Source organism: Salvia splendens, chromosome 2 (genome assembly GCF_004379255.2).
Source record: "Salvia splendens isolate huo1 chromosome 2, SspV2, whole genome shotgun sequence".
NCBI classification, from domain to species: domain Eukaryota; kingdom Viridiplantae; phylum Streptophyta; class Magnoliopsida; order Lamiales; family Lamiaceae; genus Salvia; species Salvia splendens.
The window spans coordinates 31,201,917-31,218,266 of record NC_056033.1 but is presented as its reverse complement, the minus strand read 5'-3'; the positions used below and the strand labels follow the sequence as shown (position 1 = coordinate 31,218,266).

Sequence of the window (16,350 nt, the reverse complement as noted above, 5' to 3'; positions counted from 1 at the left end):
CATATCTGATCCATTGATGACAAGGAATGTGGCCACATCCCAAATCACTAGACCGGCCGACCCAAAAGACGGCTCACGATCCCCATTGGTGTACACTAGCCTGAGTATGGACTCACTCCCTAGTCAGACCCGAATTCGATTATACATAGATGACGAAAGCCACATCAGATAGGTTCCATAGAATAAAACAAAACATGGCATGACAAATATTCATATCATTTTCACACAAAAATATACTTAGGGCATTGCCCTTATTTAAAAAGAAAGCACACCTCAAAAGCTTACTCCTCAATCACTTTCTGTTCTCACTGCAAACAACATGCACAAGCTCACCCTTTTTGAAATAACATGATATGCAAAATTAGACTTTGCAAAATAAATTAATTCAAAACAATGCATGCATCCTAAGTGTGTGCTCAATTTATCCTTCATCTTTTCTTAGAAAGCCAAACCCATTCCTATCAATTCATTGGCCCAAACAAACATATGAAACAGCAGCTTAAAATAAAATATGCTTCCCGCCACCATACGTGTATATACCCAAGACTAATTCCTCTTCCTCAAATTAAAATCCAAATTGCTTAAAACAAGACAAGGATTAAAACAAAGTACATAAACTCCCTACCACCTACGCCTATTTCTTTCCATCACAGTAAGAAGAATATAACAATTAAAAGGGATTACTACTCCCCAATATCACACTCCTATACATAAAAAAAAGGGAGGAGAAGTAATTAAATAGTACACTCGCATCCACGAACACGTACCCTCTCCCTCTAATCTTTAATTTAACTTTTATTCAACCAACTTATTTAAATTTAGAATTACTCAAAAGAATTGGGACACTAAATCTTCTACTGCACTAAAGAGCGGAGCTTGAACATGAAAGGGTCTCTCAGAAGGGTTTCTAAGTATGGTATTATTTTCTGTGAGTGAGCTACCGTGATTGTGCAATTACGCCATGGAATTGAAGAAAAGAAAATACCTTTGGGAGGAAGAAATTTTGCACAAGCAGATCACAACTTTCTTGGTTCCTCTTTCACACTTTTGGAGGAAGAGAAGAAAAGAATTGCAGCAGGTTTGGAAGGATCGTGCATGTGGGATATTTATAGGCAAAACTGATAGATATTGATGGATTTGGTGGTTGGAGAGATTTTAGGGAGTGGAGATATGGGGAAAGATTCATGGAGGGGGGGGGGGGTTTAATACGTGAGTGGAGAGATTTGGTTTTCCTTTTTTTGTATGATATTCATTAATTTAATTTATTTTTAAATTTATTTGTTGATCACGGAGGAGGAAAATCTTTGCAGAATCTTTATTTTAAGTTTGAATTAAGGAATAATTGGTGACCAAGTCCACTAGGAAAAAATTTAATTAGATTAATTTGATTTTTTTTTCTCTTTTTTCTTTTTTTTTCGGGATGTTACAAAGTGAGCATACTGGACGGGATTGCCTAGCTAAATTCTATCGGGCAGTCATCGAAGCATTCAAGGATACATACTTGAGAAAGCCAACGACCGACGACGTTAGGAAGTTGGTGAACATGCACGAGCGGACCCACGGCTTCCCGGGGATGCTTGGAAGCATCGACTGTATGCACTGGCAGTGGAAGAATTGTCCAACGGCTTGGAGAGGACAATACACTAGCGGGCACAAGGGCACACACCCAACAATTGTGTTGGAGGTCGTTGCCGACCAACGATTATGGATCTGGCATGCCTACTTTGATGTCGCGGGGTCGAACAACGACCTCAATGTGTTGAACGAGTCTCCATTGTTCAACGACTTGTGTGCCGGGCGAGCGTTGAACGTAGAGTTCACGGCCAACCACCGTCGGTATAGTATGAGGTACTATCTGGCAGATGGGATCTACCCTCGATGGCCCGTGTTCGTGAAGACTATCACATGTCCGACAACGGATCGGAGGGCATTGTTTGCCGAAGGGCAAGAGGCGGCTCGAAAAAGATGTGGAGCGTGCATTCGGAGTCCTCCAAGTACAGTGGGATATTGTGAAGGGAGCGGCCCGTGGTTTGCAGCGTCCACTAATCGCCGACATCATGTATGCATGTATCATAATGCATAACATAATCGTTGAGGACGAGGAAGAAAATGTCACTTTGTGGAGCGACGATCCGCTCTCCAGCACCGGGAGTAACTACATTGTCACCGCCCCGCCTGTGCAGGGCGTTCCTCCCGACATCCGCAATGTCATGGCCCGTTCAGCTGCAATGCGCCAAGACGAACTACACACTCGCCTCCAAGACGGTCTAATTGAAGAGATTTGGACACGCACCAATATTTTCCAGCATTGACGTTATGTTTTAATGTTTTTTTTATATTTTTAAATTTCTATGTTGTAATTTTCAATTTCCGAATGAAGATCAACTTTTCAGTGTTTTAAATTTTCGGCGTTTTTTATTTTACCCCTAAAATAGATGGTAAATTGTGAATAATGCAATTTAATAGTTGTGACCCGGGATGAGACCTGTAGGGTTAGAGCAGTTGTAGTCTGGGACTCAAATTTAGGGGAATGATTATGTGGAGGGGACTTGGGGCCCGAAATGGGGATGGGGTTAAGGATGCTCTTATTTTTTTCACTTGAGCCCCTACATAATTGACCATGACTATGCCCAAGATGTTTCATCTAAATTGATTCAGAAAACATTTGCAGTAACTAATTGTTATGGTGTAGATTCAACAAATAGGAATGGCTTAGGTCACACGAAACCAAAACCGGCTTTAAAAATCATATGTCATGGTCCAATCTATTCCACAGTCGTTTCGTGCAGATTCGTTTCCCTAAACATGTACAAGGGGAGAGGCTGGATTGCAACCACTCCATGCAAAAGTTACTAAATCAAAATAAAAATAAATAAACCAAGACTGCTAAATTGGGAATTTGAGAAGAGAGAGTTCTAGGAATGGCAAGACAGTTTTTCAGATATGTCAGTAGCTAGTCAAATCAAATTGGAATCACACTAAAAAAATAATGTTATATAGTTGTAATAATGATGGGCGATTAAGCAAGTAGTATTTGACTGTCTATGCCTAAACTGTCTGGTCTGCTTTGGTATGCAGTAATTCCATTGGGTGTATCACTGAAAATAATATTCACCAAAATGGATTACCAAAACTTACTGTCTGTTTTCTTTCTGATTTGGAGATGAGTATAGCAGTGGGCAAACCCCTTTGCACAGAAGGTTAGGATTAATTATATGTCAAATTTTGGAGATTGGAGTCATACAAAATTAAATTATTGCCATACGTACACTTTTGCTGCTGCGAATTTTTTTTATAAAATTTCTTTCCCAACTGACTCATCTTCAGTTTTTCCATTTATGACACTGGTATTTGTCTATCAACCCTCCATTATTATTTGGACTCATTTGAAAGCAACAAAATGAGATGGGACCTTCAAAATTGTTTATTTGCAATTCTTTTCTAGGGTTACATTACAATTTATAAACATTGAAACATAATTGCCAACACCCTCCCTTAAACCCTTCAAGGTGAACCTTGGAGGGGTTGGACTTTTTTTCTAATCGATTGGACAATCGGTCCAATTTTTTTCGATCGGTTGGGACCACTTGGCCCAAATTTTCAGCCCAGTTATACTGCTGGGTCAGTCATTTTTTTCGGTTTCAGCCCAGATATACTGCCGGGTCAGTTAAATATGACCCACAATCGGTGACCCGCTCTGATACCATGATAGAAATCCATGGGTTCCATCCTAAAACCAATTGGTGATAGGAGGAGGGGCCCATGAGACTTATATACTAGTTTCAGTTTTCTCTTGACACCGATGTGGGACAGTTATATATTATATTTTTAGTTTCAATTGCCAACACATACAAAAATACAATCTTTCAAAATACTGTTTTACTACTAATTATTTTCTTATAAATTATTTTTTATCAAGTTAAAGAAGCACTGCTTTGGTGGTCGACTATTCATTTTGAGAAACTCAATCACTGAGGTACTATTGATTATGAGAAGTTTAGTACTCCGTAAATGATAATTTTGTATGTATAATTTACTTTGTAGTTAGTGAGACGTGACAGACAGAAAGTGCAATAATGCCGCAATATATACGTGACAATTTGTTTGTGAATTTGCTTTATGGTGGAGTATTTAGAAACTTTTGGAGCATGAGAATTCTTACTATTTTTTCAATAACAAACACATTTTTTCATCTATGGGTAAGGAAACCGAATAAAACAACCTTTAGGTGTAGATTTATGTAACATATACTAGCAAAATATTATTTTAACAAATTAGTAATATGACAATGGAAATATATACAGTTGTACATCTTATAAAAAACTTTAAATTAGATTTACAAAAACTGAAATAGTAGTAGCATGAGTTTTACAAGCCTGTGGAAAATCAAGAAAGCGTTTTCTTTATTTATAATTGAAGATAATAAATGAAGTTATCCCTGAAAGTTCTAAAATTGGAATAAAAGAAAAAGCAAAACAGTTCTTCTCAAAATGAAATGGAACAGTCATTTCTGTCATGAGAATTGAGTAAGAATATTAAAAATGACACAATAATTATCTTATTAAATCTGTTCAAATTGTTCATAAAAAAGGATCTGATTTCTCAGCATCCATTTTTTTAAGGGAATAATCTTGGACAAAATACCAATTTTTGCGATCAAAAGACAACCCTAGTATAGTATAGAAGAAAGTATACTAGATATATTATAAATTCATGTTGCCAAGAACTAACTAGATTGTTCATGTAATCAATTAGTACTAATTAAATCTATTAGCGAGGAGGATTAAGATTCTCGCGTGCTTGTGAAATTTAACTGTAGTTGGTCAAATAGATGATGAGTCACAAGATTCGATAATCATATAACTCTAATTAAATCTCTAATGTATTTGAATTTGAAAATTTGTTTACATTTTATGGTTGGTGTGTGTGTGTGTGTGTTTTTTTTTTAAAATTTTTTGGGTATAAATGAATATGCTGCAGCTATCAAAGCCGACTGAAAAATCAAATTCATATTGATATTCCATTAGAATCAATTTTTTTAATTGGAGAAACACAATATCTGGAAAAGGTTGATGAAATCCAACCTTTTTCCCTGATTTAAATTAATGTTCTTATCAACGATGCCAAATGTGGTGTCATTTCAATCAAACTCAATTCGTAGCCTCCCATCACACGCACAAACACACATTAATGCGTGTGCAACAAAGTATATATGTATAATACTTACATTTATTTCAGACCATATTAAATGAAAGAAAAACGAGGAAGCAAGATTATCAGAGGTGCATGTTGTACACCAGAAACTGATCCCATCTCTCTCTCTCTAAAGTCTAAACTGTTCATCTGAATGAGCTGGTGAAGTACCAAAACATCAGAAGAAAAAGTCAGCACTGCTCAGCAACTGCATTCTTTAAATGAAACTTCTGTTTTGGAGATACTTATATACTCTTACTTCTGTTCCCATAAGATTGAATTAGCATAAAATCATGTCTAATTTAAGTGTCACATAACCGAGAAAGAGTCAGACTATACAACACGATAAATAATTTATCCTATTCAAATAATGAACATAGTTTTATATATATGAATAATTTGGAGTAGCAGTATTTATGTTTAGGCGTGAAACTGGAATAAGTTTTGTGGGATTTATCTCGTTTGAAGAATATTGTGAAATGTACTTATATATATACAGTCCAGTTATACATGAAATACCAAGTAGGTTTGATGAAATTTCCTGATCTTGATGTGTGGTGTTCCTGATTAGTTGTCAGTTTATATGCAATACTATATATGATTATATTAGAATGCCCATTGTCCCAAGTTATGACTAACTCCCTTAGTCCCACAATAAATGGGACGTTTCCTTATGGTCGTTGTTTTGGGAAAATGATGGAGTAATAAATAGTTAGAGTGTAGAGTTATGTAGATACGACTCTCTTCTATATTATTATCTCTCTTAATTACTTTCTTCCAACTAACTAATGTACTCCCTATATTTCATGATATTGGATTTCAAGAGAACAAGTCTTAAGAGTTAAGAGAGAGATCAGTTAAGGCTAGCTGCTAGTAATTGTTTACTAGGGGTGTCGAAACGGGTAGCGGGTAACGGGTAATCCCGAATCCGACCCGTTACCCGCCGGGTATCGGGTACCCGTTACCCGACGGAATCGGGAAACGGGGTGGGGTCGGGTATAATAATTTTGGGTTTTGCGGGTATCGGGTATCCTGATACCCGACCGGGTAATCCCGATAGTCCCGAAAATACCCGATATATATATTGATATTTTATAATTTTTTATTTTATATTTTAATACTTGCTCTTCATGATGTAATTTTTAAAATATTTTACATGGCTTGATCTCAATTCTCAACAAAATTAAATAATAATAAAAAGTTTCAAGTGAGACTATTACATTCATCAAGTAGTATTTTTTAAAAAGCATCTAAAATATACAAATAATATTTAAAAAAAAGAAGATTTCAAAAAAAAAATTGTTTCGGGTCGGGTACCCGCGGTGTCGGGTGCGGGATACCTGACTCGGGTATAGGGTAATACCCGATTAAATGCGGGACGGGTATCGGGACTAACTTTTCGGCCAAAATCGGGTGCAGGTACCCGCGGGTACCCATTTACGATGGACAAACAGATTAATTCACTTACTCCATGAGAAATATGAGTGTTTAAAAAAAATTAATTCTGGGCCTTTTTACTTGTTTTAAATGGATTTTATTTTGGGTACTTTTGGGAAACTATTAAATTTGGGTACGTACACTAGTTAGACATCTTTGTACCTTTTTACTCATAAAAGACTGTATTTACTATTTCCTGTGAATTCTTGAAAATTTTGAAATAGATTGTAGTAATCTCCCTTGATCAGTTTCACTTATTAAATCCAATGTTAAATTCTTAGAACATACATTGGGATGGACAGAGCAATACACGGTTCCATTCCATGAAATAAGTCGGATTGTACGTAGAAGCCTTTTAAAGTACATATATTGATTTAGATTAACATGAAAAATATAAACATACAGTTTTAATACGTTTGAGAAAAATCTTACTCCTATATATGGTACACAAATTTGCATGTAATATGCGAACTATTGTAATTTTAAAATCCGTGCCAGTATATTTTTATCACAAGTTCGAAACATTTTCTTTAGTATATCTACCATAAATGTTATATTTTTGAAGCATAATCAATTAATATATATGGCGCGTTTGGTTTATATAGATTAAATTGATCCAAAATTATAAACTGTTTTTAATAGAGGGAGACTCATAATCTAGGATTAATTCTACATGACACGGTTCCAAAATATAAAATTATACCGTGCCTAATAGTAGTATATAAATTCTAAGAAGACGAATTAAATAACTCCATACTTAACATTTTACGCATCGTCTTCAAAAATATAAAGGAAATTCAATCAATAATTTTTGTACGACCAGTTCTTCTAAAAAGTGTACTAGTACTAGAAATTTCTTAGAAGTTGAACTATCTCGTTATTTTTATACCACTACATAACATATACAGCATCTGGAAACATAATCTTAGAGTTCAAACAATATAATAATGAAACAAATTATTAATAAAAGCTTGATTTCTTAAAATCTTTCCGAAGTTTAACATTAATTTTATAGTATATATATGAACACCCCAGACTCAGCTTTTAATGTAACCGAAAGGTAGAGAAAAGAAAAAAGATTAATGTTTTCATGCATCCCATCCACCGCACATAAACAGAAATAAATCTTGAAATTCATCTTAATATGCAGCTGTCACACAGTAAAAACATAATAAAATAAAAATTAATATTAGTTCCTCGCAATAGTTATTCAACCATTCATCCTCCCCCCAAAAAAAACACATAATCAAAAGCTTAAATCATTATTACTACTACAAATTAAGTGCAGCAATTAAGTCTTCATACTAACCTTATGCAGTTAGATCCTCACCTAGTCGGCGTCTACTGCTGGAACTAACTGCATTCATCAATCAATAAGCATCTCCCATGAAGTACCTGAAGCAGCTCTCGCTAATGCCCGTCGCTGCCGACGAGGAGCTTCCATGATCATTGTTCAAGCCTTGCTCACAATAAACATTGCTTTGATAATTGCTGTTGCTATCTCTTCTCTTCTTGTTCACATAATTATGGATGCTTTCCCATTTCTCCTTGCAAGCCGCAGCGCTCCTCTCATGCCCAAAACACCCCATCTTCGCCGCGATCTCCTCCCAAACCATCTCCTCATCGAATCTCCCCTCCATCTCCGTCGCCAGCTGGATCAGCTTGCTGATCTCGCATTCCGTCCAGTGGCTCTCTTTCCCGGTGAGCTTGTGCAAGGCGTTCATCAAGGCGGCGTCGCGCGCTTCGATCCACGCGCGCTCGCCCGCCCAGAACCTGTGCTCTCTCTCGATCCTGGCGGCGTCGTGTTTCCGCCACTCCTCCTCTCTCGCCGCCCTCTCCCTCTCCTTCTCCTCGATCATCCTCACCATCTTCTCCATCCATGCCTCCTGCTTCTCCATCAGCCTCTTCATCTGCGCGTCGATGAAATCCCTAATTTTGACCTTCCACCCGCTCTTCTTCGTATCGTCGCTGTCGTCGGAAGAGCTCGTGTCGGCGTCTGAGTAATTGGAGAGGCTGAGGCTCGTGTCGGAGGCCTTTGGAGTTGGACCTGAAGTGTGATGAGCTGCTTCCGAAATTGAAACTGAACTAATGTTAGCTTCGGTGGTGCCGTAGAGAGCTTCGAGCTGCCGGAAAAATCTGTAGTGCTTGCCGTCTTGTCTGCCGGCCTTGCCTTCTTTGGTCTTCTTGTAATATTTGTACAAATTCTCGAATTTCTCTCTGCATTTCTTGCTGCTCCTCTGGTAGCCATGCTCCTCACACATTATCCTGATTATTTTTTATTTTTATTTTAAAATTTTAAAAGATGTAATCGAGGGAATCAAAAAATGGAGATCTGGCAGAAAAGTGAACCCTAGTTTTTGAAATAAAACTAGGTGAAAAATCTTCATGTGATATTGATGTATGCTGAGGATTGATAAACTCATGTGTTTTTGCGGATTCAGTGGTGTGGAGTAACCCAATTGGGAAGAATGCGACTATTCATACATAAAATAAAAAAAACTCGAAATAAGCGTTTACTAGAAACGCCCAAAACACCAATCTCTGTTGCAGCCGGAAAGTGGGAAAAATTGTTGCCCCAAATAAAATTAAACTGACACTCACTGGAATAAAGCAAGTTTAATTTTGCTGAAACCTTGAACTGCACTTGGATTTCAACTTCGCTAATCAAAATTACTACTAGTTTTGGAAAAGGGAAAGTGGAGAGGTGGTAAGCATAGCCTGAGAAAACAAGAGAGAAAGGAAAGGAAAGCCCTCTCCAAAATGTTTGTGGTGCATGATTAAATTAAGATGATAGAATAATCAATTTTTTGGAAAACCTAGAAATGTAAAAAAATTAGGTTAAGCAGAAATTGATGGAGTAAGTATTTATAAATAACTTACCTTGAGACTTCATCCCACAAGGGGCCCTTTTGGTTGGCCTCCTTGAATTTGGGATCCAGTCTCGATCTGATCTCCAGAAGATTCAGCGTCTCCTGGCGCGGCCATCTCCCTGCGCCGCCGCTCTCGAAGGCGTTGCTGTTAGCGGCGGCGTTGTTATTGGCTGCGGCGGCGGCGGAATCGGAGGTGAAGATGAGCATGTCGTAAGGGTGGGCGGCGCGGTGGGCGGAGAGTAAGTCAGGCGGAGACTGGATTTGGGGGAATAAAGGGCGGCCGTTGATGTAGTGGCGCAGATCGGCCATGCCGTATTGATCTTCCATGTTTTCTACACCGCCGAGAGAAGAAGAAGAAGAAGGAGGAAAAGCAGTGGTGAGTGGAGCGGCAGAGGCGGATCGTGTCCTTACTGAAAAAGGTTTTGAAACCATTTAGAGGACAATGGACCCATTTCTACTGCATCGATCTCTCTCTCTATCTACATTCTTGTAGGGTTTGGATTCGATACGTACACTACAGTGTGGATACAATACATTATACATATACGCAATTAAGGGCGAATAAAGTGATGACATGTGTCAAAATATGGCGAGGCGCGCAATTGTTGTGACATCTTTTGACTCATGAATTCAATTCGTTAAACAGTCTCAGCTTCAAAAACACCGCACTTCATCTTCTTCTGTGTCTCTAGTCTCTACAGTGTGTTGTGTTGTCGATTCGAAGCAGAGTTTCTTTAATTTCAATATTTCATTTATATACAGACTAGTAGTTTGTTTGGATTAAATTAACTGCTTCCGCTTCTTATTATTCCTTTTGTTCCTACCTGATTTTAAATACCACTCCCTTTTTTGCATCTACATCTAAATTAGAAATGGATCATCTAATTTAAACAAACAGTATTTACACTGTTTTGTTCATGGAACTACTAAACTTTCCATCCTTTTCTCACCCTGTCGGGGCTCGAGGCTACGACGACTCAACTCACCTAATTTAGCATCTAATGTTCTATTATTATATTTCATCTCAATGTTGCTGCTTATCCTTATATGGAATTCTGGGAAATTTTATATTATGTTTAATTTTGTTGATGGAGAATGTGGGTATTGTTGCACAATTTGCTCCTGTTTCAGGGTTAATGGAATGGAGACTTGAATTTCTCTCTTTTTCCAAGAAGGAATTTGTTGACCGCCATATTACAAGTTTCGGCCTTTTTTTCTTATTATTTCTTCATTTTTAATGTACATAAAATACAGAGACAACTAAGGACTTAAACTTTTAAAATTGAAACTTTATGGAAAAAAATTGTAGAAGATCTCCGAACAACGCACTTTGCATATTTAAGCGTACATTTAAGTGTTATAATTAGTATTCTCTCCGTCATTTAAAAATAAAACTATTTTTATTTTAATTAGCTCTTTAAATATTGAAATTTTCTAAACTTATTGTTTTAGAACTACTAATGTTATTTTCACTACTTTTTCTCTTCCCCTCTTATGTTATTTATTTATTTTTTTCCTATCATCTACTTTACCAATTCATCTTTCGGGTTTGAAAATCTCCTACTATGGCTGATAAGCACATTAGAGGATGTGGAACAACATCCCCCGCAGTTGTACACACACAATTATTGTATTAAAAAGGAAATTAATATTTTAATTTTATAATTCAAGAATAACATAATTGGGTGTGTGGCTTGCAGTAATATCCGCTACGGCAGATGATCCAACCCTTCATTTATCTTATTTTACCAATTATACATTAAAACATAATTTGCCGTTTTAAAAATATCAATTTTTCAAATACGGAGACAATATATAAAATACTCCTAATGTTTCCTAATGTTTCGAGTCTGCATGAATCATAATGATTACATAGAGACTCAATGGAATGTATAAAAGAATCCTAGGTCAACTTCTCACCCAAAGAAGATAAATTAACATTATCATGATGGTTTTCTTAACGATGGTAATCGAGAGAGGCGGAACTGATCGACATTGGGAATACAAAGAATTGGGAGTAGAAGGTTTGTGTATTGCTTGGTTGCTTTACAATGATTTACATCCTCAATTATATAGGATTAATTAGTCCCTATCTATGGAAATTGTATCAAACTATTCTAGGAAATAATATTCTTTGATATCAATTAATTATTTCCATAATCTTCTCCTCCCATTGATGTCGTTGATTGCTTCCTTTCCATACTTTGACACTCCCCCTCAAGTTGAGCAACGGTATCTCCGATACTAAACTTGTCCAGAATTTCCTTGAAGACTTTCGGATGCACTGCTTTGGTTAGGATGTCTGCAAGTTGGTTCTATGACCGAACGAATGGGAACTCTATGATTCATCCTTCGAGTTTCTCTTTGATAAAGTGGCGATCAACTTCAACATGTTTGGTTCGATCGTGTTGTACTGGATTTTCTGCAATGCTGATTGCGGCTTTGTTGTCCCAGAACAATTTACTCTTCCGCGTGGGTGGAAAGCCAATTTCTGTCAGCAATCTCCTTAGCCACATGATTTCCATTAGCCCGCTTTTGATTCCTCGAAATTCTGCCTCTGCGCTTGATAGAGCAACCACCTTCTGCTCTTGCTTCTCCGAGTGACCAAGTTCCCTCCTACGAACGTGAAGTATCCCCTGGTGGATTTCCTATCAATTGGATTGCTGGCCCAGTCAGCATCAGTATATCCATCGATTTCCAAATCATCTCTTTTAGCTAGGAACACTCCATAGCCAATAGTTCCTTTTAGGTATCTCACGATCCTCAACGCATCCTCCATATGGTTGACTTGGGGTCGGTGCATGAATTGGCTAATAATGCCGACCGCATAGGTTATGTCGGGCCTAGTGTGTGAGAGGTAGATGAGTCTCCCCACTAGCCGTTGGTACCTCTCGCGGTCTGCAAGATCAGCTCCCTCTTCCATCTTCAATCCATGATTGGGAATCATCGGAGTTTCCGCAGGCTTGCAGTCCAATAACCCAGTTTCTGCAAGAAGGTCTAGTACATACTTTTTCTGCCTTAGAAATATCCCGTGTCTGGACCTCAACACTTCGATTCCAAGGAAGTACTTTAGTGCTCCTAGATCTTACATCTCAAATTCTTTGGATAGATTTTCCCTCAAGTTTTGGATTTCTTCAGTATCGTCTCCGGTGATGATCATGTCGTCCACATAGATTATTAGACACGTCACTGTTCCATCCCTTCTCTTGGTGAAGAGTGTATGATCTGAATGGCTTTGCTTAAAACCGTGTTTGAACATCGCTTGACAGAATCTCCCAAACCAGATTCTTGGGGATTGTTTTAATCCATACAGTGTCTTCCTGAGGCGACACACTTGTCCTGCTCCAAAATCTTCTGAGTATCCCGGGGGACTTCCATGTATACTTCTTTGTCTTTCTCCAATTCACCATGTAGGAATGCATTAGTTACATCAAATTGGTGTAGAGGCCAATCTTTGCAAGCTGCCACGGAAAGCAAGGTTCGAACAGTGTCTAATTTGGCAACTGGGGAGAAGGTTTCCTCATAATCTACTCCATACACTTGTGTATATCCCTTAGCCACGAGTCTTGTCTTGTATCTCTCGATTGAACCATCAGCACGTCGTTTGATAGTGAATATCCATCGACATCCAACCGGCTTTTTCCCTGTCGGTAGGGTACACTTCTCCCATGTCTCGTTCTTGATGAGAGCATCTATTTCCTTCTTCATGGCTTCTCTCCAATGTTTGTGTTTTGAGGCCTCTTCGAATGACTGTGGTATCTCTTCTTCTTCATATAGGGCGGCTTCGAATGCACGGGCCATTTCAGTAAGCTGGCCTTGAGCAATGCTCGCCACAGCATATCGGGCCTTCCTCCCTTTCCACTCTGGAGAGTATCTCCGTGGAGGAACTCCTCTTGTACTTCTAGGGGGCAAGACATATGGTTGCCCTGTGTCTACCTCTCCATTGTTCCTGTCAACGTTAGTATCTTCTAGCCATACATTATCCATAACTGAATTGTTTACCTCAGGATTCGAAGAAGGGGTTGACGGTTGAGAAATGTCACCTAACTCCACGTCCTGTTCTGTGGGATTTAACTGCCCGGCGGTACCACTACTTTCCTCTATTGGACCGACGTCTATGACAGGACTTGGCTTAGGTTGATCCTCTTCCCCTGACTGGTTTCTCCCCTGGCTAGGCATAGGTGTAGGTAGCTAATTTAGTGGGTCACTAGTAGGACTGTTGTCCGGCTGAATCTCTCCCTGACCACTAGATTGGCTGTAGAAGTATTCCCCTTCAACAAAGTCACAATTCATAGTTGTGTGCATGCGATTCGTGGTTGGATCATAGCACCTATACCCTTTCTGGTTTTTCCCATATCCTAAGAAGACGCATTTGAGGGCACACGGTGAAAACTTAGTACGTTCATGTTTAGGGATATGGACAAAGACTGAGCAGCCAAAGATTCTAGGTTCAAGATAAAGAGATGATGATAACTCAAAATGTTTGGAGAAAATGTCTAAGGGAGTTTTGAATTGGAGGATTCCAGTGGGTAGGCGGTTCATGAGGTAGATTGCGGTGGCTACGGCTTCAGGCCAGAAGGCTTTGGGTATTTTCGATTCGATTAAGAGGGCTCTGGTGATCTCAAGGATATATCTGTTTTTTCTTTCTGCTACCCCGTTCTGTTCTGGAGTGTATGCACATGATGTTTGGTGTACTATCCCATTTTCTCAGAAAAAGTCTTGCATTTTCCCATTCACAAATTCCCCCCATTATCTGACCTAAGGATTTGGATTTTTTGGTTGTACTGGGTTTGGATAAGTGTATAGAATTCTGTGAATTTTTCGAAAACTTCACACTTATTTTTCAAAAAATATGGCCAAGTCATACGAGAGTAATCATCCACAAACAACACGAAATAACGAAAACCCTGTCCCCCAGTAACAGGTGCAGGACCCCACACATCAGAGTGAATCAAAGCAAACGGTTTTTTCGTTCTAGTATTGTTCAACTTAAAGGAGTGTCTATGCCTTTTGGCCAGTAAACAAGTTTCACAATGAAAAGATTGCATAGTAGTAACTAACTTAGGATAAAGTAAACAAAGATATCCTAGGGATGGATGTCCTAACCGACGATGCCAAAGCCAAGCCTGTCTGTCTGTCTGTCCGTGAGTCAGCATCGCAGTACTCTGTTGGGCTATCTCATCCACATAGTACAGTACGCATCGCTCAGTGCCACGCTCAACTATCGTCCCCGTCTTGATATCCTGTAGCATACAAAATTTTGGTTGCATTAGTAATTTGCAGTTTAGTTCTTTAGTCACATGACTAATGGACAACAGTTTATGTGATAATGACGGAACATAAAGACAGTTGGACAGGCGTAACGTAGGGGAAATATTAATCGCTCCCGCTCCCCAGACGTGCGCTAGGTCTCCACTGGCGGTTTGGACATAGGATTTTTGGGATTTTGAAATATTTAGGAAATCTGAGGCATCAAACGACATTGTGTCGGACTGTCGGTGGCTCCGCAATCAAATATCCATTGGGTGTCTTTGGCATTTGTCTGAGAGGTAGAGGAACATGCTAGGGATTCAAAAGAGTTTCTGCATGGAATGGATGACTGGATTCCGGGTTGTTTTGGTAATTGGGGTGCAATTTGTAACGTTTTGGCTGTGTTGGGGTTATTTTGAGAGTTGGGAAATTTTCTGGGTGGATTTTGGGATTTATCAAATTTCTGGGGTACTTTCTGGTGTGTTTGGGATAAATGGGGTGGTTTTTGGAATTTACATTTTTCTGTGGGTGGTATATGGGATTAAGAGAGGAGCTAGGGTGGTTTATGGAATATATGGATTTTTGGTGGGTGAAAGTCACATTTCGGAAGTTGGGGGGTATTTGTTATGGAACCCCTCCCTCCCTCGGAAAACCTAGCCGTCTCTACCTCTACCGAAACCCCAAGCTCATCGTTCCGATCCTCAACATGACCCGGATCAAACAAGCCCGACCCAAATAGCTGTCTGCACTCATCCAATTCATCCACCGCGTCATCGTTCTCATCCAAAATCTTCTGATAATCATTGGAACCTAACTTCTTCGACGTCTCTTTCAGATCGCGATACATATCGCTGTAATTCTCCGAGCACAAGTGGTACTTCTCCTTCAACTTCTTGTCGTCGGAATCCTTGCGCCACTTCCTGAGCTTGCCGTAATCTCCTCCGATCTTGCTATCGCCAGATCGATCACTCCGCCGGCGATGTCTCTGTCGCCGCCGGAATCGAAGCGGCGCACCTCCGCTCTGAGGATGTTCCACGTCCGATCTATCTGTTTCGGAGCAGAGATTTCTCAGGTATTTTTCAGTGTTGTCGCCGGAATTGGAGCCGTGTGATTTTCTCGATCTTTTCCGGTGGCTTGTTGAGAAAGGAACGGTGCCGGCGGTGGTTGTCTTCCTCCGCGCAGAAACTACCAGCTTGTGACTGCCGTAATGCAGCGGTGGAGCTTGGTCGCTCGGCATGTTTTCACCAGCCATCCGGCCCTCTTTGTTTTCTCCGGCGATGGTGACTGGTGCTGTTACCACAAGTGACGTTAAACCACTGCATTCCCTTTCTCCGCCATCAATGAGGGCACTGGCGTACGTCTTCTTCGGCGCGGGATGTTTTTCCTTGTTCTCCGGTAGCGGTGTGTTGCTACTCTCCTGCAATGAGGCAGTACTCCTTCGGCTGTTAGCCGGTGTCGTTGTTGCAGCAGGGTGCTTGGACCCTATGCTGAGGTTCTTCGGCTGGTGGGAATTTTGGCTTTGGTTTGTGTTGGCTTTGTACAAATGAATTAGATTTGAGATTGTCTCGATCAATTGTTTGAGAGTGTGTATTTGGCTTAC

At 39.4% G+C, this 16,350-nt stretch overlaps 1 protein-coding gene across 1 annotated transcript; it reads right to left on the bottom strand.

Moving 5' to 3' along the window:
• Nucleotides 1-7,799: 7,799 nt before the first annotated feature.
• LOC121764499 (trihelix transcription factor PTL-like) lies at nt 7,800-9,987 on the bottom strand. Its single transcript, XM_042160513.1, has 2 exons — nt 9,511-9,987; nt 7,800-8,895 (listed from the first exon to the last, which is right to left on the bottom strand). Exons 1-2 carry the CDS (start codon nt 9,930-9,932, stop codon nt 8,001-8,003), a joined length of 1,317 nt encoding a protein of 438 aa, XP_042016447.1. The 5' UTR covers nt 9,933-9,987; the 3' UTR covers nt 7,800-8,000.
• Between the last annotated feature and the right edge of the window lie 6,363 nt (nt 9,988-16,350).